General features: G+C 36.3%; 1 protein-coding gene across 5 annotated transcripts in view; it reads left to right on the forward strand.

The window, feature by feature from the left end:
* The first annotated feature begins 418 nt into the window (after positions 1 to 418).
* LOC127861005 (uncharacterized) overlaps positions 419 to 26674 on the forward strand; it is a 33556-nt gene continuing 7300 nt past the window's right edge. For 2 of the 5 annotated variants that reach the window (XR_008040017.1, XR_008040016.1), the window contains exons 1-5: positions 419 to 563; positions 3836 to 3894; positions 8809 to 9378; positions 16730 to 16804; positions 19218 to 22596. Coding sequence is in view for 1 of the 5 variants with exons in the window: in XM_052399342.1 (XP_052255302.1) it covers positions 8811 to 9378; positions 16730 to 16804; positions 19218 to 22543 (3969 nt within the window). In the remaining 4 variants the exon portion in view is untranslated. Of the gene's footprint in view, positions 564 to 3835; positions 3895 to 8808; positions 9379 to 16729; positions 16805 to 19217; positions 22728 to 26674 lie in introns of those variants that run through there. The other 3 variants (XM_052399342.1, XR_008040015.1, XR_008040018.1) reach the window with 3 other exon arrangements.

Here is a 26674-nt window from a genome sequence, read left to right on the forward strand (position 1 = left end):
TTATGTGTAGTGTTATTTCCTGAAACGACATGTACACATAAAAATCGATATCGAACAATAAACAAGATTTGATAACATATGGTTTGAAATAAAGTTTCGAGAAAATTGTTATAGCGTTGAGAGTCCTTCGAGCACTCACTGATAGTCAGTTGGTTTATATTCCATATCGACTAAGCTCCCCTATTTTAACCAAAAGTTACTTTCCGCATAATACACGTTTAAAATAAAACGAGTTTAAGCTTATTATTCGCAGTATTTATACTTACTTATTCAAATTGCCATACAAATTTTAACAAGAAACATAATACTCAACGCGACAATATGTATGTTTAAATTCGAACGTGCTGTGTATATTTAACACAAAGCATATTAAAAATCTATCTCTAGCAAGACGTTTACTTTTCAATTCAAACGTAAGAGCGAGGAACGACAACTCTGCATGGCGATTAAAAATACCAATAGCATTGTTTACTTCCGGTAGAGGCAGTGTGGGTAATTCGCCATTTACATAAGTACTAAATTATTCGACGTCGTTGTCCTGTTTTATAAACAGTGGTATTAAGGTAATGTACGCTTCAACCAGTTTAATTTCTGTTCTTACTATGGTGTTTGAATTTATTTATCGATAAAAGATGCTCTTATCAAAAGGCGAATGACCTATAGATAAAATAGATCAGGTTATTTTTCTCAGTTCGGCCGAGTTTCGGTGACGTATTGTCATGTGATTTACATACGGGTTCTTTGAGTTCTCTTTATTTCTGTCTTTTCAGTTTTCGAGGATGCTTTATTAGTGTAAATTGTACTAGTGAGCTTATGCATATTAATACTATTTGTATTGTATCGTACTTGTGAAAACTAACAGCCATTCTACCGTCAATGTAGCTAGAATAACAATGCAAGTGAACAAAGACCGATAGATTACACAGATATTTTATCTATAGGTCTTTGAAGTGAACAAATCCTACCGAATTTATAGTATTAAACATAGTGAAATTTTATGCAACTCTAGTTATAACATATTCGTGATCTTTTCCTTTTGTAGGTGACCTTATAATTTTTTTAATTAATTGTTGCTACACAATTTATGAATTTTCTTTTTTAGGTTACATACCACCATATAATTGCGTCAAAAGTTATTATTTGAATTGCAGACATTATGAACTAACACTCGTAAAACTTAGTTTCTATGCTGGAAATGGTTGTGTGTTTTTTTAAGCACACTTGATTGCTCAGGTGAGCTTTTGTGACCGGTCTTTGTCCGTCGTATGTCCGTCCGTCCGTCCGTTAACATTTGCTCGTAAACACTCTAGAGGCCACATTTCTTGTCCCATCTTCATGAAACTTGGTCAGAAGCTTTGTCCCAATGAAATCTCGGCCGAGTTCGAAACTGGGTTGTGCCGGGTCAAAATCTAGGTCACTAGGTCAAAAAAAGAAAAACCTTGTAAACACTGTAGAAGTCACATTTCATGCCCAATCTTCATGTAACTTTGCCAAATTTTTTGTCTTACTGATATCTTGGTTGAGTTCAAAAGTGGTTCCGATCCGTTAAAAAACATGGCCGCAAGTGGGCGGGGCAGTTTTCCTTATTTGACTATAGAGAAACCTTGTAAACACTCTGTAAGTCACAATTTTTGCCCAATCATCATGAAAGTTGGTCAAAACAATGGTTCAATTGGTGTCTCGGAGGAGTTCGAAAATGGTCGAGATCGATGAAAAAACATGGCCGCCAGTGGGCGGGGCATTTTTCTCTATATGTATATAGTGGCAGTTTTCCCTATTTGGCTGTAGAGAAACCTTGTAAACACTCTAGAAGTCACAAGTTTTGCCCAATCATCATGAAAGTTGGTCAAAACATTGGTTTCATTGATATCTCGGACGAGTTTAAAAATGGTCGAGATCGATGAAAAAACATGGCCGCCAGTGGGCGGGGCATTTTTCTCTATATGTATATAGTGGCAGTTTTCCCTATTTGGCTGTAGAGAAACCTTGTAAACACTCTAGAAGTCACAAGTTTTGCCCAATCATCATGAAAATTGGTCAAAACATTGGTTTCATTGATATCTCGGACGAGTTTGAAAATGGTCGGGATCGGTGAAAAAACATGGCCGCCAGTGGGCGGGGCATTTTTCTCTATATGTATATAGTGAAAACGTGTGAACACAGTTACTGTGTACAAGTCACATTTTTGGCCCAATTTTCATGAAACTTGCTCAGAACATTTGTTTCCTTGATACGAGAGTTGAGTTCAAAAATGGTTCCGGTCAGTTGAATAACATGGCTGCTGGGAGGGGGGCAGTTTTCTCATTATGCCCCCCTCCCTTTCGAAGAAGAGGGGGTATATTGTTTCGCTCATGTCGGTCCGTCCATCCACCAGATGGTTTCCAGATGATAAGTCAAGAGCGCTTATGCTATTGATTTTCAGGTCACTAGGTCAAAGGTCAAGGTCACGATGACTCGAAATAGTAAAATGGTTTCTGGATGATAACTCAAGAACGCTTAGGCCTAGGATCATGAAACTTCATAGGTACATTGATCATAACTCGTAGATGACCCCTATCGATTTTCAGGTCACTAAGTCAAAGGTCAAGGTCACGGTGACCTGAAATGGTAAAATGGTTTCTGGATGATAACTCAAGAACGCTTATGCCTAGGATCATGAAACTTCATAGGTACAATGATCATGACTCGCAGATGACCCCGATTGATTTTCAGGTCACTAGGTCAAAGGTCAATGTCACGGTGACCTGAAATAGTAAAATCGTTTCTGGATGATAACTCAAAAACGCTTATGCCTAGGTTCATGAAACTTCATAGGTATATTGATCATGACTCGCAGATGACCCCCTATTGATTATCACGTCACTAGGTCAAAGGTCAAGGTCACAGTGCCAAAAAACGTATTAACACAATGGCTGTCAAGGTCACTGTGACTCAACTTAGAAAAATGGTTTCCGGATGATAACACAAGAATGCTTACGCCTAGGATCATGAAACTTCATAGGTACATTGATCTTGACTCGCAGATGAAATAATGATGAAACTTGACCAGTATGTTTATCTGGACAATATCTAGGTCAAGTTTGACATTTGGTAAAGATTGAACGAACCGACTCCTCTCAGGTGAGCGAACTAGGGCCATCTTGGCCCTCTTGTTTCATTTCTATGAATCTTAAACAAATAATCATTTCACAACGTTTGACATAGTTTGTCATGTATATCCGTGACATACGCATACGATGTTTTCTCAATTGTTTTTGGCTGTTATATTTACTGTTATTAAGTCTAAAAATATATTATTTTAGAGTTTTTTAACATTATATCACTGATAACATTCTTTTATGAAATAACGTGTACAATATTTCAATTTTATTCCAGAATTTAAATTCGTTCAGACATTGATACGGATACGTTTAAATTGCAAAATTATCAATGTTCTTATATATATATAAATATCTTTATATATAAACTAGCAGAAAATGCATCATTGTAGTATTCTTTTAAAATATCCATCAGAAATGGTCTGGTCAATTGTATGTCAGTTTTTTAAGATGACAAGAGTGTTCTGCACTCTTTTATTGCAGTACGGTATTTTGTTATTACAGTGCAGTATTTTTTTAGACACTTTGCGTTGTCTAATGTAATCGACGTATGTCTTGACTTTTACTAATTAATATTGACGTCTGTTTTTATATAAATTATAAGGTTTTTACTTACGTTATATGGTCGATGATGATATAACTTTTTTGGTTTAAGTATTTACTTTTTATTTACAGTCATGTCTGTTGTCTATTGAAATAAATAAATGTCTTTTTGAATCTGCTTTTCCATTGGACAGCAACGGTGTCCGGAACTCGGGAGTTTGACAAAAGTAACCGGATGACAGTCAGTTCAAAGGTATTTGTTCGAGTTAATGCTTATGTTTTTAATGCTTCTATGTAGATACTACTGAGACAAAGTCAAAGTAGATGAAAACTATTGAAAACTATGATTTCACAACATTTTCTTGTGGATGTACACTTGAAGTGAATGTCTACATTCTTAAATATTCAGGCATTTGCATATTGTTTAAGATACCTTTATTTTTTAAATTTAAAAAATGTATTAAATTGTTTGTAGTGAATTAAATACATAATGTAAAAAATCGCGAATTATAGGTGTCGGTAGTCAACGACAGCTAGTGCTCAACATACAATGGGTTCTTCTTCATTTTACCCATCAAGATTTCGTGTTGGAAATGATAAATATTAACCAATACATGCAGTGGTGTCATTCAACCGGACGGTTCCGGTACTCCGGATTATGTCATCCAGAACAACCTTAATCCGTGTTTTATTTTACTTAGATAGGGGGAGCTAATTTATGTTCTGTGCGAGATAATAAACGAATATTGTTATAGATCTTTCAGCAATGCGGAATTTTTTGCTCCTTGCCGATTTCGACGGTCTTTTATTTATTGACGTCTGATTGCCTAGCGGCTGGCACGAACATGAACGTTAACTAACGAAACATCGACGCTACTTCACAGATACCTTACAAGTCTACGAATATATTGCGAACGTCCGCAATCTTGAAAATTTAAGTGACCAATTAGCAAAAATGACCTCTTCCATAGCATGAAGAAAAACAGGTATGATAACCAAATTTAATATTAATAACGTGTTTGATGTGTTACTCATTTTAATTTTCTGCAGTAAAAGTATACATACTTATTAAATGATAAGGGCTTAAACAAGTTCTTTTCGGACTGTCTTTTCCGGACACAGCACTGTTCGTCGATTTACATTTGTTTTTGATGAATATTTTGTGGTAAAAAACGTTAAATACACATATGGATTTACTAAAGACGTGGTTTGTTGTTGTTGTTGTAATCACCTTTTAATTGCAAGTTTATTATTATTAAAACAATAATATTTTATTTATTTGCCGAGATGATAATGTCGAACTTGTTTTTTGTTTGCTGAAATATATCTTAAACTATATCTGAACATGTGTGTATATTTTCTTCTTTTTTTTTTCAACAGAATATTTGTTTTCCCTCCAAAAGATGACACAATGGCCATCTATGGCTCTGTCTGAAACAAAAGGCGACGTATTGTATAACGAACGAGTTTATGGGTCAATTAATTCGCACAACACAGCTGCCAGACCGAGCGCACTTCACATTGTTCACTAGAAAACTGCAGTACTAGTCCAATGGCAAAAAAAGACCTTCATCGACTCTGTGATTGAGCGGTTAAAACCAACTTCAGATTAAATAGTAATAAATTGAAAAACAATCTTATATTTTTTAATTATTCTGTGCATGGCAGTTCTATGTTCTTCGGCTCTTTAAGATGGCTGATTCTCTGATCTCATTTTAAATTCGTGATGTTACCAGATAATTTTGTTACATGAATGACATATCACATAAAAATGTCATGAGTAGCGGCGATAAAGACATAGCCGTTTAAAGAATCGTTAACTTTAAATTAATATGTGTACATGTTATTTGCTTATTCAACAACCTGTTTAATTTAGAGACAGTACAGTATACTTTAAACATGGTTTGTATCTACATGTATGTTCATTTTATGAATTCTTGAATCTTAAGATTGTGGCAAATGTTTATATTAAAGCACACAGTTTTCACAATGCTGTTAAAAAGAAAACAAGGTGAATTTAGTAGATTTTGTAGTTATACTTGATATCAATGCGTACGTTTCTGGAATGATTGGTGTCCCAAAGTCATCATACTCATTGAGCACCACACTGCCTGTCATTGTTTTACTGGAAGATAGGCGTCTGAGTACAGAAGCAATGCTGCTAGGCTTCATATTGAAGCATGACCTCCCATACTAAATGTCTCCCAACATCTTAATTCATCTTCGTACAAAATGATAATGGTCTCAACTGTTTGGTTGAAATTGAGCTAGCTCGGGAGTTATAGGACCTTCCTTTAAATTTAAATATTGATTAATCGATTAATGCCAATGAAGACAACTTGGTAGCTGTTCTTGCACGCTTATTCAGAAATGAATGAAATTAAAGTGTTCTGAGACGTTTTGGAGTCTTAACAAGGTACTGAAAGCATCCCGTGAGCTAGTAATTGAACTTTTTATTCTTCTTATTATTTTTCACTATTGAATAGAGCTGAACAGAATCAACAGGTCAATAGAGTTAGTTAAAATGTGGTTACTGACAATTATTTTGCAATACAATTCATAATTCATAATATAGATCAAGACGGTATGAGACAAACGTTTATAATAATCTCAATAACGAGGACAATAGAGTTTTTACAATGAACAATATTATGTATTTTTAAAACTAGTACAATTTAGCTTAGACAAAAATGCATTATGCCTTACACCGATCACAATAGAGCGACAAGTGGCCATTAAAGCGATGCCCCAGCGACTCGACCTTGGCTTTCGTGGGCTTTATTGATTTGCTGTTGTTAAATATAAAAAAATTCACACCCATATTTAAAAGACACTTGTATGCGAAATCATTCCATCTGCATGATATATATAATAGAAATGACTTATTTATTAGACAGTGTACGTGTGTCAACAACATATAGATAAATTTGTATGTAGATTCATGAAACGAAAAAAAAAAGTAAAGAAACGGAAGCATATACCGAACAAAACCAATCAAAACTTTGCATCAACATGAAACGACACTGCTTGTCATCGTAAAGTTATATCGTTCCTGTAATAATTTAATTAGAAGCTTCTATAAAAGCATTAAAACACAAATAATTGTAAATCAATACGAGTTCTGAAAATTGTTGATAACTCGGGCATTCATATTGCTATGATATATCTTAATTACTCTTACGTCTTCCAAGTTCATAAAACGAGGAAGAAGAATGCCTTAAGGTTATGGGCCATTACATTTGTATTGTTGGGTAAATACATATATGTATATATATCGATGAGACAATGATTTCACCAAACAGCTAAAAGTAAAACGAGATATAAGAATAATTTATACCATATGTTGTCGTATTTAACAAGCACGTGCTGATATTATAAACATGACTATAAACATGGCATACCCGTATGCAATCGCTAATGTAAGATTGTTTGTGTCTCTATGTTTTAGAACAGCGGTATTTATGTCTACAGTTTCGGACAAAGGTATTTTTATGCTCCCGGATCGAACGATCGGGGATATATTGTTGTGGGCCTGTCTGTCTGTCTTTCATTCATTCATTCATTCATTTAATCATTGTATGTGTGTGTCCCAAAACTTTAACATTGGTCATAACTTTTGCAATATTGAAGAAAGCAACTTGATATTTGGCTTGCATGTGTATCTTATGGTTCTGCACATTTTGAGTGGTGAAAGGTCAAGGTCAAAGTCTCAGGCTTCCTTCTCAATTCTGGCCAATTGTATTTTACAGCCTTTATGTTAAGAAATACTGCAATTCTACTTGTCTAGTATGTTGTTCGAAAATAGTATGTATGTTTGCATTGTTTTGCTGATATGTACTTTCAATGAACTAAATAAGCAGTGTTTAAAGCAAGGTCAATGTCATCCTACATGGTCAAAGGTCAAATATATGGCTTCAAAGCGGCGCAATTGTTTCTGACAAACACATCTCTTGTTTTGTTATTTATTTTTAAGTATCCGAAAACTTAAAGTAATTTCGGTAGTGATGATTTTTATTAACAGAGCAGAACAGAACAGAAAGTTTATCTGATATAACTTGAACAAATGCAGTTTATCGTTATATATATGTATACGAAACTGACAATATATCAGCAAAAATGTATGTGCGTGCTTTGAATATTTTGTTTAAAATTTCCCTTACAAAGCAAATTGGTGGCCCCAGGGTGCTATGGTTAGGTCTCTCTCCTCATGGTGAATTTAAACTTTCTTTATGGTTGATCAATCTAGAAAGGAAGAGTATAAGTATTCTGGTGTTTGTAAAAAATTCTAACGTGATAATCGCTGATCTTCTATTAGAAGAATAACCAAATGACCGATGTAACACTTTAGATTATAGTCGTAACAATATAGGTTATAGATAAACGTTGTTAAACTATAGATTATCGTAGTAACACTAAAGATTACAGTTATAACAATGTAGATTATGGTTGCCGGGCTGTATATTGCCGTTATAACAATATATATTAGCGTTGTAACGCTTATATTATTGATGCTACACTGTAGATTACCATTGTAACATTAGAGATTACCAGTGTAACGCCATAGATAACTGTTGTTATGCTATGGATAACTGTTGTTACGCTATGGATTACCGGCTAACACCATATATTGCCCTTTGATATTCATAACAGTTGTAACACTACAAATTATCGTTGCTATGAAATAAATTACCGTTACAATATATAGATGATATGGATTATCGGAGAAACACTATAGATTACCGGTGTATAACTACATATCACCGTTGTAACATTATTCATTAAAGCAAACAAATCACGGGCAGCTTTGTACAATACAATTCCCATTTCACATACACATATTAATCCATTCGCGTTAGAATCTAAATTATTGTATCATAATTTAAGAGGACTATAGGGTTTGTTTCCTTCCGTATGTCAGGTCCCACCCGCCAGTCCGTTCGTCTGCAAAACGGGTCATTGCGATTTCTAAAAAAGAACTGAAGGTAGTTCGATGGAAAAAAACCCAGAAAACTTACAACAGACAAAGTGCGCGTAAAGTGTCGTCCAAGATTAGCCTTTGCAGTCCGCACATGTTAATCTGGGACTACGCTTTCCGCCTTTATGGGTTTAAACGGCCGTAATAACATATATATGTGTACCTAACTTCCTATACAATTATGCATTTCAGATATGAACACTGACGAAAACGAATTGAAGATAGGGGCTGTGTTCTCGCTGGCAAGTCCTGAGAAAGACGAGACTGACGTCACATTCGAGAGCGCCGGGCCTAAAGAGGCCGTCGCAATGGTGACCTACAACGACGACAGCAACGAGAGCAATGGCAAAACGCCTACAACCGGTGACGATATGACGTCACCGGTGGACGAGATGACGTCATATGTAAGCGACATGACGTCATCAAAAATGTCAGCCATCGCCGATGAAGCTTTGCATGACTCTCACCCGCACACATCTGAGTCGCTTCTTTCAGCTGAACCTAATACATTTACCACGGAAACGAATGACGAGAGTATGCCATCGTTGTCTCCGATGAAACAGCAACCATTATCGTCGCCGACACGTAGCTTTAAAGCAACCGTCGCAGCCGCAAGCGAGGATGAGTCACCGCCGCGTCTTCCGAAAGAGTATTTTGTCGATAAGTTGGTGGGAGAGGATTTCATGGGTAATCAAGACAGCATCGCCCCGCCAGTTTTGCGCCCTGAAGTTCCATCGCTCACGAAGATCAAGGCCTCCACACGTAAGTCATAGTTTAACGCACACATGTTTCTTTAAAATTGGTCGCTGTTTAATAATAAGTTTTATGACAAATTCTAGTAGCTACTGAACAATTCAATCTGGAAAACCAAGCAAGTGCGTCAGCTTAAACAAATAAGGTTCGTTCGGATAAGTGGAAACTAACAACTTTCTCACGACGTATTGTATTTTACCTCGGATAGGAAGTAATATTAACGTGTTAAGATTATGATACAAAACTGATTTGTTTTTCTTTTTAAAAGATTATTTTACTGATTGACAATCATGTTTAAATATTTAGTTAAATTTTATAATGAATTATTAATTTAATTTTAAAAATCTGTATTGACCCGCTGGGTAGCACATACATGCAACGGAGACACAAATGCGTTCCTTTATATCAACTTTGAGCAGGTCTAGCTGTATTAAATCGAAGTACTGACAGTACTGGTGTGACGATATTTTGAAAGGATGGATATAAAAGGATAGCATCAATTTAAGTTTATCTACATCTACATCTACATTTGTTTATGCGGGTACGAAGTTTGGTTCGAAAAAAAAATGGGTACGAAAATTTTGGGTACAAAAATTATGCCCAAAAAAATTAGGTACGAAAAAAATTTGGTTACGAAAAACAAATTTGGGTACGAAAAAAAATTCTGTTCGAAAATGAAGTTCGGTACGAAAAAAATTGGGTACGAAAAAAAACGCATACGTGAGTTCGCCCATGAACACATTGTAAATTTAACTAAATCTTCGCGATATGAACTAATATGTGTTTAAAACAGACCACAATATCCAACAAACGAATGAATTATCAAACATAGTGTGTGCAATGATGTGGCTCTGTAATTTCGGTTTGAAAAGTTTATTTAATATGCAAAATGAGAGAGCACGCATAAGAGCGAGTTTAATAGATGGCGTACGGCTATTATGCGGTTTATATACCATACTCGCTATCACGTTTACAAATGGCAGGTTCGAAATAATTCGTTTTCTTTACACTCATGATCGCGTTAAACGTGAATTATATACGTTTTCATTCGCAATTTAATTACAGAAGTACGGCAAATGTCAAATACAATATAGAAAATGCATAGTTTTTCATTGATCAAAAAATATATAATGGATTGAATATAGCTGATTTAAAACTAACAATTTCAACATATTATTAAATCTTTTCCCCAGAATATGCTATCCTAATAATAGCTGTGCTCCCTTTACCTTTATCAATGATAATCAGCGAGGTTGCCGATAAGAAAAAAAATTGCGAGAAAACACCCCCTGTACGTCGATAATCCAAACTCAGTTGGATAATTCAAACTGAAGACAAAAAATGTCGGCCGAAACTGAAACTGAAAGGTAGGTGATTATTTGATTATTTCTGCTTATTTAGTAACTATAATGACGTAATTTTTATACACATGTGATAATGAATGTCTGACACACACATACGTTTGAGTTTTGCAATGATTTAATAGTTTTCTATAGTAAAAAACGATATATTTGTCTTCGGAAAATGCAAATTTTCATGAAATGCGACCTATGTTTTGAATTTTTTACACGTTAATTGACAAAAGAGCGAACGAAACTGTAACAGAGATATGCCTAATAATATCATGAATGTCCTTTAAAATTTTACTTTTGACACATAGTGTGTTTCTGTGTTAAAATCATGTGTTTGCAGGACGGGTATAAAGTTTTATGGATAAATCCAAACTGATATGAAAATTTCTGTGGATAATAACCAAACTCAAGATGGATAATGCACAAACTGCGATGTATTGAACATGTTTTCCAAAGACAAGTTGGATATTATTCTTTGAAAACAGCTATTGATAACCAAAAAACTCACACGATGTGTATAATGGAATATAAAAAATACTTACAACGAACATCAAAATCCATTTATTTGTTATCAGTGAAATCAATTTCAACTGAACTTGCATATATATACAATTGAGATTAGAAGCAAAATAAGCATGCGAGATTTACATTCCACGTACACAGGGATGACATAACAAGTGTTCCATGTCATATTGGATAGGATGAAAAGCATAGGAATTTAAAAATGTCCCTACTTATTATTTAATCACTTGATTTAAAGATGTTCGAGTCAAAGCTGCAGGTTAAAGTGGCACTTGCCCCGCTAATTCAGGTATTTGTCACAATATTTAATTTAGAGGTTTCGAATATTATTTGAGGCATTACTGATCTGATTCAGTTTACTTTATATCAGAAAGATTGCATCGAATGGTACACAAATATTGACGGCTAGTATAGAATTTTACTTTCCGAAATATATTTACATATTGAAAAAACATATTAAATGATTTCTCAATACACAGATATATATATTAAAACTCGTCTGTAAATTATGTTTTGCAATAATAATAAAAGGTTTTCCCCGTGACCCTTTTCGCCGGCGCGGGAAAATTGAAGTAGTAGTAAAATATTTACGAGCACTCAGTGAATTGTACAGTACCCCGATATGCGCATGCTCATCGACGATCAACGACTTTACTATATTTTAGCATAGAAAGCTTGCGAGTTGTAAATGGAATCACTTTGAACCTTATTGAAACCTTGGTTTGAATAATATTTGTGGACTTTTAACTATTTTTCTTTCCGATTTCACCAATTACGTATTATTGCTTCCGATTTTATGTTAATAAAATTTTGACTTTTTGTAATTTTGAATATTGGATATTTCATTATATAGGGAAATACCGTCGATTCGCTCCGTTAAACTGGTGGCAAATAGTATGCTTGGGCACATAGTATTGGCTTTATTTCGCTACGTGGTAGGACCAGACTGATAGAGGCATTTGTACGAAATGCTTATTTATTTTCAACATTTGAATACAATTTTATGAAATGTACATTTTTCAGTACAACTATTTTTGCGGAAATGGAGATCCATCGGCATGACGAAGAATTTGAGTTGTTATTTGAAGACGAAGAAGAAGAAAAGAAGGGAAAAAAAGAAACAAAGTTTCACATGAACAGAAAACAAAATCTTTTTTTAATGATGATTGTTTAACAATGTGCTAAAATGCTTTTGTTGTCAGATAAATCTCGAAATATTTGGCATGAGTGTTCATTTTACATACATCTTTACATAAAGACATCTGGCAGTTTGGTCATTATCCATCGACTTCCTAATGTTAGTTTGGAATTATCTATACACTAGTTAGGTAATTATCCAATTTGTATATTCTTGTCCCAAACAAACACGAATATATCGCGTTTTCGAGCATTTACGCCAATCAAATTTTGTACATACATATATGAAAGGTTAATACTTAAGTCCAAGCATTAAAACATAAACAACATTCAAATATAATTGTTTTTGGCCTAAAACTTTCGAACATTTCATTTACTTGTTCCAGATTTTCAAACATATTCATTTTATTTCGACGTAATTGTTTTTAATTGTTATGGGTTTATTAGCGCATTGTATCCGGCAAATAACATTTTATAAAAAAGAAACGTTTATTATGTCACAACTAAACTTAAATAAACATGTTCTTAGAAACAAATGACTTAAGTCTTTATTTCTGTCGCCATTTGTTCTTCAGTTTTAATTACCCTACACAGTTTGGATTATCGACGTACAGGGGGTGGAAAATATCGCGCAAAACAGTACCTCAAGTTCTTCCTGTTTTTTCTCTGAAATGACTTAGCGCCGAATAGGTCAAAATCGCTTGTATAATTATGATTAATAAAAGAAATAGCCGACAACAACTGATTTAGTATTTCCCGGGTACGGTAGAAAAATCGAGCTATCTAAATCGGACTGGCTCGGTCTTTAAGATACGTCGCCATTTTTTTTAGCTCACCTGAGCACGTTGTGCTCATGGTGAGCTTTTGTGATCGCTTTTTGTCCGTCGTCCGTTGTCCGTTGTATGGCGTCAACATTTTCCTTGTTAACTCTCTAGAGTCCACATTTATTGTCCAATCTTCCTGAAATTTGGTCAGAACATTGGTTTCAATGATATCTTGGATTAGTACGAAAATGGTTACGTTTGCTTGAAAAACATGGCTGCCAAGGGGCGGGGCATTTTTCCTTATATGGCTATATATGGCTATTGTAAACTCTTGTTAACACTCTAGAGGCCACAGTTACTGTCTGATCTTCATAAAACTTGGTCAGAAGATATATCCCAAAAATATCTAAGACGAGTTCGAAAATGATGCCGGTTTGTTGAAAAACATGGCCGCCAGGGGGCGGGGCATGTTTCCTTATATGGCTATATTAGAACCTTGTTAACACTCTAGAGGCCATAATTATTTTCCGATCTTCATGAAACTTGGTCAGAAGATTTGTCCCACTGATATCTTGGATAAGTTCAAAAATGGTAACCTTTGCTTGAAAAACATGGCTGCCAAGGGGCGGGGCATATTTCCTTATATGGCTATATATGGCTATAGTAAAATCTTGTTAACACTCTAGAGGCCACATTTATTGTCCAATCTTCATGAAACTTGGTCATAAGATTTATCCTAATAATATCTTGGACGAGTTTAAAAATGATGCCGGTTGGTTGAAAAACATGGCCACCAGGGGGCGGGGCATTTTTCCTCATATGGCTTTAGTAAAACCTTGTTAACATTCTAGAGGCCACATTTATTGTCCAATCTTGATGAAATATGGCCAGAAGATTTGTATTAATGATATCTTGGATGAGTTCGAATTGGTTACGTTTGCTTGAAAAACATGGCCGCCAAGGGGCGGGGCATTTTTCCTTACATGGCTATATAAGGCTATAGTAAAATCTTGTTAACACTCTAGAGGCCACATTTATAGTCCGATCTTCATGAAACTCAGTCAGAAGATTCATCCCAGTAATATCTTGGACGAGTTCAAAAATGATGCCGGTTGGTTGAAAACATGGCCACCACGGGGCGGGGCTATTTTCCTTATATGGCTATAGTAAAACCTTGTTAACACTCTTGAGGTCACATTTTTTTTCGATCATCATGAAACGTGGTCAGAACATTTGTCCCAATGATATCATGGATGAGTTCGAAAATGGTTTTGGTTGCTTTAAAAACATTGCCCCCAGGGGCGGGGCATTTTTCCTTATATGGCTATATATGGCTATAGTAAAACCTTGTTAACACTCTAGAGGCCACATTTATTGTCCAATCTTCATGACATTTGGTCAGGAGATTGGTCTCAATGATATCTTGGATGAGTTCGAAAATAATTGTTTGCTTGAATAAAATGGCTTCCAAGGGGCGGGGCATTTTTCCTTATATGACTATAGTAAAATCTTGTTAACACTCTAGAGGCCACATTTACTGTCCGATCTTCATGAAACTTCGTCAAAAGATTCATCGCGATAATATCTTGGAAATGTTCAAAAATGATGCTGGTTGGTTGAAAAACATGGCTGCCAGGGGGCAGGGCATTTTTCCTTATATTGCTATGGTAATACCTTGTTAACACTCTAGAGGCCACATTTATAATCCGATCGTCATGAAACTTGGTCAGAAGATTTGTCCCAATAATATCTTGTTTTCTCAGGTGAGCGACTTTGGGCCTTTTAGGCCCTCTTGTTTTATCCCCCGACATAGGCGGAAAGATATTGTTTTGGCGTTATCCGTCCGTCCGCATTTCCGTCCGGGGCCATATCTTGGAAGTGCTTGGCGGATTTCATTGAAACTTGGTATGAGTATATATATGGATAATAGGATGATGCACGCAAAATTGCATTGTACATCATCTGTTAATAACAGAGGTATGGCCCTTTGTATCTTGAACTAACGATTTGTTTTGTGTGTCCGAAGCCATATCTTGGAACTGCTTTTGCGGATCTTATTGAAACTTGGTATGAGTGTCCAGAAGCATATTGACGGGGGAATCTATTCAACAAATTTGTATGTTGTTCATGTCACGGCTCAGCACTTAAGAAGTCGTTTATTAACGATGCAATAACGGTATTCGTAAATAATAGCAATTTATGCATAACCTTATGGGGTTTTCACGCAATTGTACTATATTGAAAGTATGCCGTACTTGGTTTGAATGACTTTCTTGCGTCTTGTATAAGTCGTTACACTGCGAGAATTTTATTTTATGTCTGTATGAATATATGTCGCTAACATGTTAGTTTCGTAGAAAAACTAACGAAACTTCAAACATGATATGCGACAATGGTTTTGATTCTGAAATTATATGACAAATGTTTTACCATTGTAATCTGAACTAACTTGTACCTTTTGCTAAGGTCAACATCAGTAGTGTAATTGGTTATTTAACAACGACACAACTGTGTCATTAACATTTTTTTATAACTCACCTGAGCACAACGTGCTCATGGTGAGCTTTTGTGATCGCCGTTTGTCTGTCGTCCGTCGTGCGTTGTGCGGCGTCAACTTTTGACTTTCTTACTCTCTAGAGGCCACATTTATTGTCCAATCTTCATGAAATTTGGTCAGAAGATTGGTCTAAATGATATCTTAGATGATTTCGAAAATGGTTACGTTTGCTTAACAAACATGGCTGCCAAGGGGCGGGGCATTTTACCTTTCATGGTTATATATGGCTATAGTAAAATCTTGTTAACGCTTTAGAGGCCACATTTATTGTCTGATCTTCATGTAGCTTGGTTCAGAAGATTTATCCCAATAATATCTTGGACAAGTTCGAAAATGATGCTGGTTGGTTGAAAAACATGGCCGCCAGGGGGCGGGGCATTTTTCCTTATATGGCTATAGTAAAATCTTGTTAACACTCTAGAGGCCACATTTTTTGTCTGATCTTCATGAAACTTAGTCAGAAGATTAATCCCAATAATATCTTGGACGAGTTCGAAAATGATGCCGGTTGGTTGAAAAAAATGGCCGCCAGGGGGCATTTTTCCTTATATGGCTATAGTAAAACGTTGTTAACACTATAGGGGCCAAATTTATTTTCAGATCTTCATGAAACTTGCTCAGAAGATTTGTCCCAATGATTTCTTAGATGAGTTCAGAAATGGTAACGTTTGCTTGTAAAACATGGCTGCCATGGGGATGGGGCATTTTTCCTTATATGGCTATATATGGCTATAGTAAAACCTTTTTAACCCTCTAGTTTGCCCAATCTTCATGAAATTTGGTCAGTTCATTTGTTTCCTGGGTAGCAGAGTTTGGTTTTATTATGTCATTATGTCATTATTATGTTACATTAACTGTATTATGCAATTTTTCATAACACAGAATTTTCATAATTTTCATAACTGTTTTAGTCATTAGCTCTTATGATAAGCCTATCAACTAAGAGATAGCTGAAAGAAAGACAACATGTACATGATTTTGCAGTATTTATCTCCCTTGTTTAACCTGGTTCAGTAATCTATTTTTAGTTCTGCTCTGGAATTTGGGAAGATATAGAATCCCCTCTAGATGCTTTCCTGAAAAGGCAACAGCTCTTGAAAAAGGTTGGAATTTTGAAATAATTCAACTCTAAATTATTTTAACACCAGCATCAAGACATTTTGGCATTATATTCTAAATTATTCTTATTATTTAGATTATTTTTATTTGGTATTTTCTAAATTAGAAAGACTCTTTTCTATTTCAATAACTTTAATTAATTCTTCTTATTTTTACATTTGATTCACTGAAGTTTTCTTATGTCCATAAATACATGTATTGTTCTTTAGATTAAGTTAGACCAAATTTGTAAACTAGATTTTTTGAAACACTTCTAGACTCACAGTAACTTATATTTATATCAGTTTTTTGACAGATTGTGAACTTCTTTTACATTCATTTAAGTATTTATTAAGGTATTTGCTGTATGATGGTACTTTTTGTAACGCTACTTAGATTCTTTAGACTTGGCTTGTACCTGTTCTTAATTCTCTGTCATTGTTCTTCATTTTCCGAGTTCTTGGAATAATAATTAGTTATTTGTGTTAAAGCTGCTTTAGTTTTAACTTATATATAAATTCTTTGACTGTGATTGGACGCCTTTAGTTAATTGAATTACAACCAGTCAGTGTTGTCATCGTGACTGGAAATAAGCATTAATCAAATAATATTTCCGCATTATATAAGTGCTCACAAAGTAACATAACTCGTTACCGTCCCGTGACCATTTGCGTAAGCGAACGAGACCGCACTACCACACCTGGATACGACAGTTGAGTTTGATAATGGTTTGGATCGGTAAAAAAACATTGCCGCCAGGGTGGGGTCTTTTCCCTTATATTTATATATTAAAAAAGCTTGTTAAAACTCTAGAAGCCACATGTTTTGCATAATCATCATGAAATTTTGTCAAAACATTAGTTATGTGGATGTCTCGGACGAGTTTGAAAATGGTCGTAATCAGTAAAAAAACATGGCCGCCAGGGGGTGGGCAGTTTTCTTTATTTATTTAGTGAAAACACGTGAACGGTCTTGAAGACACATTTTTTGCCAAATCTTCATGAAATTTGGACATATCTTGGAAGAGTTAAAAATGGTTCAGGTCTTTTTTTATAAAAAATATGGCTTCCAAGCGGCCATTTGTTGTTCATTCTTCATGAAACTTGGTTAGAACATTTGTTCCATCTTGGCCTGCAAAGAACATGTCATTTCTTTTTTTCTTAGGTGAGCGACTTTGGGCCTTTCATGGGAATCTTGTGGTTGTTAACAACGAAACAATCTGCATATTACTTTACAACAAGAGGCCCATGAGGGCCTGAATCGCTCTACTGGTATAAACACTGTGCAAGTTTGGAAAGAATAAGATGGAAACTTTGTACTTAATCGCGCTACTATTTCGAGTCACTGTGACCTTGACCTTTGACCTAGTGACCAGAAATAAGACGGAAACTGTGTACTTAATCGCGCTACTATTTCGAGTCACTGTGACCTTGACCTTTGACCTAGTGACCTGAAAATCAATAGGGGTCATCTGCCAGTCATGACCAATGTACCTTTGAAGTTTCATGATCCTAGGCCTAAGCATTCTTGAGTTATCATCCGGAAACCATTTTACTATTTCGAGTCACTGTGACCTTGACCTTTGACTCAGTGACCTGAAAATCAATAGGGTTAGAGTCTCTATTAATATAAAGACACTGAGCAAGTTTGAAAAGAATCGGATGAAAACTGTGGACTTTATCGGATTAACAAGTTTTTACTACTTCGAGTCACTGTGACGTTGACCTTTGACCCAGTGACATGAAAATCAATAGGGTTCGAGTCCTCATTAATATAAAGACACAGCCAGTTTAAAAAGAATCGGATGAAAACTGTGGACTTAATCGGATACACAAGTTTTTACTATTTCGAGTCACTGTGACCTTGACCTTTGTCCCAGTGACCTGAAAATCAATAGGGTTCGAGTCGTCATAAATATAAAGACACAGAGCAAGTTTGAAAAGAATCTGATGAAAACTGTGGATTTTATCGGATAAACAAGTTTTTACTATTTCGAGTCACTGTGACCTTGACCTTTGACCCAGTGACCTGAAAATCAATAGGGTTCGAGTCCTCATTAATATAAGACACTTATCAAGTTTGAAAAGAATCGGATGAAAACTGTGGACTTTATCGGATAAACAAGAGAAAGTCTAACGCACGCACGCACACACAGACAGACAGACACCATGCCATCCCATAAGCTCTTCTGGCCTATGGCCAGTACAGCTAAAAAATCCCCATCGGGTCATCATTTCAATGTTTAAGCTACATAGATCTGCCCTATTGAGTACGCATACATCTTGCTTGACGCGGAAAATACCACTGATATGTACATGATAGTTCCCATCTCATAACAATGTGATAAAAAAAAATACTTCATAACGCCAAGTAATGACGTAGAAAAAACGTTTTGACGTCATATATTCGCTGTTGCAGATGATTTTGTCCCGACTCCGTTACCGGCGAAGAAGCGAAAGATCGACCCCTCTTACATCGTGCTCACCAGCATAGACCCCTGGCTGGGAACGCGGAGTAGCGTCACTTTGAGTGACTTCGCGCATGCGCAGACCGAATGCTCCAACATGTGCAAGAAGATCAGCTTTAAACGTCGACTGACGCGCGGAGATGATGTCTTCAACGTGAAAACGCCTAGTAAGCAAAAGGATTACCATGTGTATCTAGAGAAGTTCGAGAAGAATCAAGAAGTCAATGCGTCTAAGAAACCTGGAGTAGGAATCACAATGAAGGACCTTTTGACCTTGATAAAGGATAACAAATTACCGAGGCGCTCAAAGCGTCCCGCGAAGAGTTACTTAAATCGGGTACGGAGAACTATTGTTCATGTTCCTGCAGACTTTAAGACAAGCGTCGCGACGGCGGAACTTGAACAATTGGAAATTCCGAAAGACAATAAAAAAGCTTTGGAAAATAAGGAAAAAGAACTATGGGCGGAAAGACGAGAACGAGAAAAAGTCTGTGAACTTGAAACTCTTGGAAAGTTTATTGAAATCAAACGGAGATGGAATAAAAAATTAAAAAGATTGAAGTCAGCCCTGAAGCGTCCGGCAACTGTGACGGAAGGCACAAGAAGCTTGAGCGGGCGAGTGAGGAAGTCCAATTCGCGGTACAGTGTCGGCTTCGTCTCGGATAAAATGGAACTATTAGCGGAAGAAATCAACGCTCGCATGCTTGCGAAGATAAAATACGCCAGTGAGATGAGTCGATATAAGCTTCGAATTGAAGAAAACCGCCACTGCAAGGCGCTGGAAAGATCTGTCTTGGAAATGACCCAATTACACAAAAAGCAGAAAGTCGACATTGTTATAGAACGTGTTGACGAGGTAGATGTACCCAAAGAAGGTAAAATAAAGACACAGACAGTGAGAAATAACAAGAAACGGGTGTATGGAAAGACTGGGACCGCGTTAAATCGTACTGGTTTAATGTTGGATATTGAAAACGAAATCTGCACGCAAAGAGAAGCGTTGCGTAACGGAAAAGGCTTGTCAAATAGTAAGGCTCAAAACAGTGCTGAAAGAAAACCGACAGACGGTGTTCTCATACAAAACGCCCCTAACGAAAACTGCTACATACGTAGCCTGTTAACAACAAAGTCATTTTCGCCCGATCTTTCGCGAGTGAAATCCGAACCGATGGATAGTCATGATTTAGATAAACAACCGATGACGTTGTCAGACCTGATGACGTCACAAGTACGCGTTTTCAAAACGGAGCTTATAGATAACGGTTACGAGCAGGCGAACGACGCTCTTATTGAAGAAAAATTCAAGAAATTTAAAGTGCCAGACAAGGTCAAGCAATTGTTTATAAATAAATCGCAGTCGCAAATTCCGACGGGGTATCCAGCATCTCCTTCCTGTGCTTCCGGGCATGATGTTAATGTCTTCGAAACCAGTAAGTGGACACCCCCTGCAACCTCTTCGCAATACCTGGTGATTGATAGTCCGGTATTGCTACCCGGCGTCTCAACATCTTCTGCAAACACGGTCGTATATCCCCAGCCGCTGACTTCCGGTGGGTACACGACCTTGCGATTTGAAACTAACCAGTTGTCAACATCTAAACAGCGTCTGACACTGACGAAAGTCACCACCGCCAAAAGTAACCAGACGGTTACAAGCCTGACAACAGCAGCGTCGAAACCGCCCGTATCTACCGCCGCCAGTCATGTAATAACGAACACGCTACGCAGCAGTCAACAGAATCATCCGCCATCTCCGCCGGTGTCGGCGATTTTACCAAAACCAAACACAAGACCACAGGTGTTGTTCATTCCAGTAACCACTACCGGACAAATAGCTTCGGGCGGCGTGTTTCCAGTTCCCGTGCGCACACGATTTCCAGTGGCGTCCCAATCTTTAGTTCCATCGTCAGTTAACGGCCAATTGCTGGAATCATGCGTTATCCACCAAGCGTCGCCAACGAGTAAGCTAGAAAACCCATCGATGCCGCAAAAAGTAACCGTAATGTACTCCGCACACGACCCGAGTAAGCCCCCAGTGCAGACGGTAGGAAGCATGCGGCCAATTACGTTATCCACAACTAGCACAGCGCCAAAAAGAGTATCCTCGCTGTTACCGACAACCCTAAACGACGCAGATGATAAAACGCCAACAAACAGCAATGCCAAATTCTATTTGCTGAAGGTCGACGGTAAGAACATTCTCATTCCGCTGGCGACGGACCATTCACCGCCTGTGGCGTACGTCATGAATGGGACATCGCTACTGAAGACAACCGCGCCCACGGCTATGACGTCAACAATATTGTCTACCGCTCGGAACGTTTCTACAGTTTCTGTAGCGCCAAGAACCGCATATTCTGTTGGTGGAAATAAAGCGTCAGCTGTGGAAACAACGTGTACTCAAATAGCTCCGACTGTAAAAACCACGAGCTCATCAACGGCTGCGAGCGCTACGATATTCTCGGCAACGTCACTAACCGTACCGTGTGTTGGTGCAAATAATACGTTAGTGTTGCAATCGACTGCAACGTCACGCGTAGTCAATTCACAAGGTACGTCGAAAACAACATTGACTCAAAAGGCGCAGACTCTGAAAACAATAATGTCTGCTGGTGGAAATACTGCGTCAGCTTTGCAAACAACGCGGACTCAAGTAGCTCCTACTAAAAACACGACGAACTCGGCCTCCAGTACTCAAACTGATGCATCGGCGAGAGTCTCTCAGATATACAACAGATTCATACAAACTGTTGGTCAAGTAACGTCGACGTCGAGTAAATCGACGCAACCTTTAGCGAAGGTTAATGCGTTTTTACGGCCGTCACAAATAAACCAATCGGGGATCGTGTTACAGCTTCAGACTTTGAAGACCTCTAAGAATGAGGGAAATAAGTCCGAATCGTCAAACGATGACCTTGCGATATCTGACGGTCGGAACTCACCGTCTGACGTAAAAGAGACACAGCTTCAGACGTTAAAGACAAAGCTAGTGAATATGAAATCGAAATATGATGGATCAGAAAAAACGGCGATTCGCGACTTTTTAAAGGATTTTAGAGGGGAGACTTCTGCGAAAGAAACGATCTGTAATTCATCCCTCACGAATACATCTAGCGCTGAACATAGCGCTAAGAATACGACACATCCGTCCGAACCGACAAAACATAACCTTGTGACGTCTGACTTTACGACTTTATCGGAAGATGTCAAAGAAACAACAACCAAGCCGTTTTCTAGAAGGAATAACGGCGAGAGAAGAACGATTAAGAAAACTTAAAGAACTATTGAAAGAAAAACAGAAAGCGGTGGACGAAATTCGGCAACAAAAAGGTATGTTGTGACTCGTATTTCGGATGTGCAAATGTTCGTATACGCGGTTGAAAACCGCATTGCAATCGTATGTTTAGGCCTAAAAAAAGCTGTATGTATGTATAAAACTGGAAATGTATTCATATACTTGCCATGTTGTGTTTTGTTGAGTTTTTGTTCTTCATTTTAACAGTTCTTGTTGCACATTAGCGTTATACTTGCTTTTCTTAGCATGTGCATCATAGAGATAAAAGTTAATGTGTTGGCTACCTTTTGAACATTTATGAACATGAAGCGCTGGTATAGCATCTCTATCATGTTTTCCTGCTGTGTTTTAAGTGACCAGCAACTCTGTCGTTTTAGTTTAGCAACGCTCTTGGAAATTCAGACTTCATGTACGTAAAGTGGCGGCCCATATTAGCCTGTGTACAGGCTTATCAGGGATGATACATTCCGCTTTAAAGTTATTCTTGTCCGAAGGAAGTTTATTCTTAGGCGGAAAGTTGTCGTATTTGATAAGCATGTACGGACTGCAAAGGCTAACATTGGACGTCACTTTACGCACATTCGTTTAACACCGTTTTTAAAGAACGAGGCTTGTTTGTAGTCTTATTAAGGCATTGTCTTGTACGTTAACAGCTTAGAAGACGAGGACATAGAATAATAATTCAATAAAACACGACAGTCGGGTGTAAACCCGCAAATACGTGGATCATGATTATTTTTTTAATAGAGATTAATTCATCGGACCATGTTTCTACACTGGTCACTTTTCGAGGGTTGATTACGAAACTACGTGATCATGTATAGAAATTGTGCGCAGATGAAACTGAATTATAATCATCTCTCGATTGATTATTACATTTTTTGATTCCTTAACTAGTATAGTTTTAATGGGGTTTTATCATTTTACAAACAAACATTTCTTTCGTTGATGTATATATCTCATAAGCAGCCACATTTGTGAAGTATTATTTCGCATACATGTTGTAAATACGTTAACTTGTTTTCAGAAAGAAACTAAAACGAATTGCGTGTGTCTTGTCCTTTACCGGCTCCTTTAAAGAAATATCCACAGCTTATAAATATAAATACGTTTCTTTGGCATATAATTTATTTGCGAAAGCATAATATATAGACAAATTGACTTAATATACTGACAGCGGGGCATTCTATTTTGCTATCTGGACAGAACACAATATCTTGCCAAAGGGGTTTAATAAATTGCCATATAGACAAAGCTCACTGTACGTATACTAAACTATACGTATATAGGAATACTAAGCTGTATTACTCTATCATACAGAAGAATGGACAAACAGAGAAAGATTTTTACCAAGAATATAACACAAAGAGCAATTTGCCCTTTTCAGTCACGAATCGAGGCAACACGTTTAATAAAATAATGCCATACGAATTAGGCGCGATTTAAGTTACTTATTTTACCAATGAAAATGCGTTATAAAGCAATTAAGAACTTGATTTCATCATGTCATTTTCAAAATATTATTTATTTCAAACGATTCAATTGGTCGGCAAATAAATAACTATACATATTTTTAAAGTGTATGGTTTTCGCATCTCTTAGCATCCGCCTCGCAAAATAAAATATTGCCATGTACGGCTAGGAGTGTTAAGTTGTTCTTCTCAACAAAACCTAATACCCGACCATATTGTTTATACCGACTCTCATCCTTTGTCTTCTTACATCCGAGTGTTGTTTTGTGTTCCATTTACGTACACTCGGATCAGTTTCGTTGAATTAACAATTCATGTTTACAGAAATGTTGCTTCATTCGATCAAATTAACTTAAAATAAGCTGAAATAAACTGAAGAATGAATGTTAAAAGGGGATTCTGAATATGTATTAATTTCATTCACAAGCTTTTTGAAGTGAAACATAACTTTCTAATGAAAACGCATTTATCGGACCGACATCACCTATTTTATTTGTAGACATAAATGGGAAAACAGTTGTTGCCTTTTGACAGTACAAAGTATTTCTTATCTAGTCATTTTTATTGATCGTTGTAAGTAATATATGTGCCATAAAGGTTAGATACACTTACCTAACCAACTTCTGTTCCAAGAAAATGCAGCCTGATTTACATGTATCCTTAATGTCGATTACATATTTCAACGAAATGTTCACAGTTCAGTCGATTTTTTTAAACTTATAAAGTTTGTTAAATAATGGTACAACAATACTTCCCGTAAATACAACTTACACTTTTCGATGTCTTTTCTATACCAATGTTTAATTTGAACACAAGTAAATAATATTCATATGGCATTTGTGATAAGTGATGTTACGTTTCAATGTACAAAATATTCAATCAAATTGCTCTAGAAAAAGTTTTTAAAGCTCTTACAATGTTCTAAATTATGTAAAAAATATCGCGAGTATAATCACGAGTTTTGTCTTTATAATACTTAATGAATACATTTGTTGTGTTTTTAGTTTTAATTTATTAGCTCAATAGGTTCAATTTCATTTAGGAATGTAAAAGAAATAATACACACAATCGCTCGATTATACATACAAGCAAGAGATTGCCAAGCAATATGGTCCCCTACCGGTGAAACTCCACCATTGTCAGGGTTTTTTTATGTCCCCACCACTATAGTGGGGGACGTATTGTTTTTGCCCTGTCTGTTGGTCTGTTTGTGGAAACTTAAACATTTTGCAATCACCTTTGCTATATTGAAGATAGCTACTTCATATTTGGCATGCATGTGAATCTCATGGAGCTGCACATTTTGAGTGGTAAAAGGTCAAGGTAATCCTTCAAGGTCAAAGGTAAAAAATAATAAGTCAAAGCGGCGCAGAAGGGGACATGAGCGTTTCTGACATACACTTTTCTTGTTATGCCCCCCCACCACTATAGTGGGGGACATATTGTTTTTGGCCCGTCTGTTGGTCTGTCTGTTGGTCTGTTTGTGCAAACTTTAAAATTTTGCAATAACTTTTGCTATATTGAAGATAGTTACTTTATATTTGGCATGCATGTGTATCTCAAGGAGCTGCAAATTTGAGTGGTAAAGGTCAAGGTCATCCTTCAAGGTCAAAGGTAAAAAATAATAAGTCAAAGCGGCGCAAAATGAAATGACGTACATAATCTCCATAATGTCATCTGTCCATGTTTCAAGTTTCATGAAAACATGTGAAGAATTTAAAGTTATCGCAGGATCCAGAAAAGTGTGACAGACAGACTGACAGAAAGAGTGCAAACCATTAGTCCCCTCCGGTGAAGGGGACAATAAAACAGTAAAAAACTCGAAGACGATGGTAGCGAGAAAAATACTTCGAAGTGGATCTTTGATTTATTTAAATTATACGTGCATTTGTATTTGTAATAGCAATTCAGTTCAATAAAACAGTTCTTTAACTAATATTTCAAACTAAATTCAGAGAGGAAATCGCTACCCCAAAAATAATCCGAAATAACGAGAAATAGGCAAACTGTGTTGGAAAATACGGTGTTCCTGCTGTATGTTTATATATTTAAAAACAGTATTTGTACAACACAATTTACATATAATATGTCAAAACGTCTAGATATATTAAGAATTTACAAATGGCTTAACATACACAAAACAAACATCAGAAAACATTCAAACAAGTAAAGCAAATAATGAGACAGGTTAGTCCAATTCAAAAATTATAATACTTTACATAAATTGCAGTTAAAAATGTTTCAACAGTCTTACGTTTAAAAATTATTTTTGTACTTAAATGTATCTTAGAGATACAAACTGCTGTTTACAAACGTGAAAGACTGATTCTGAGGTATAATGGACCTTTAAAATTTGTAAAACAATTAAAACAACTTCACACATAGTTTCAATTGATTTTAAATTATGATAAAAATAAGAGTATGTACATTACAGCAGAAATAAAAATGTAAAGGGAATCACAACAAGCACAATTAACGAACAAAAAGTATAAATATGTTGTCATAACGAACACCCATTATTATTATAATTATATGTATGTATTTATTTTTGTATACATGGTGTTGTAAGATAATAGATAGTAGCTAGATATTAGAATGGTAATATTTTTGTTAAAAGTATTATGATAAATAGTGATAATTA

Source organism: Dreissena polymorpha, chromosome 15 (genome assembly GCF_020536995.1).
Source record: "Dreissena polymorpha isolate Duluth1 chromosome 15, UMN_Dpol_1.0, whole genome shotgun sequence".
In the NCBI taxonomy this organism is placed as follows: domain Eukaryota; kingdom Metazoa; phylum Mollusca; class Bivalvia; order Myida; family Dreissenidae; genus Dreissena; species Dreissena polymorpha.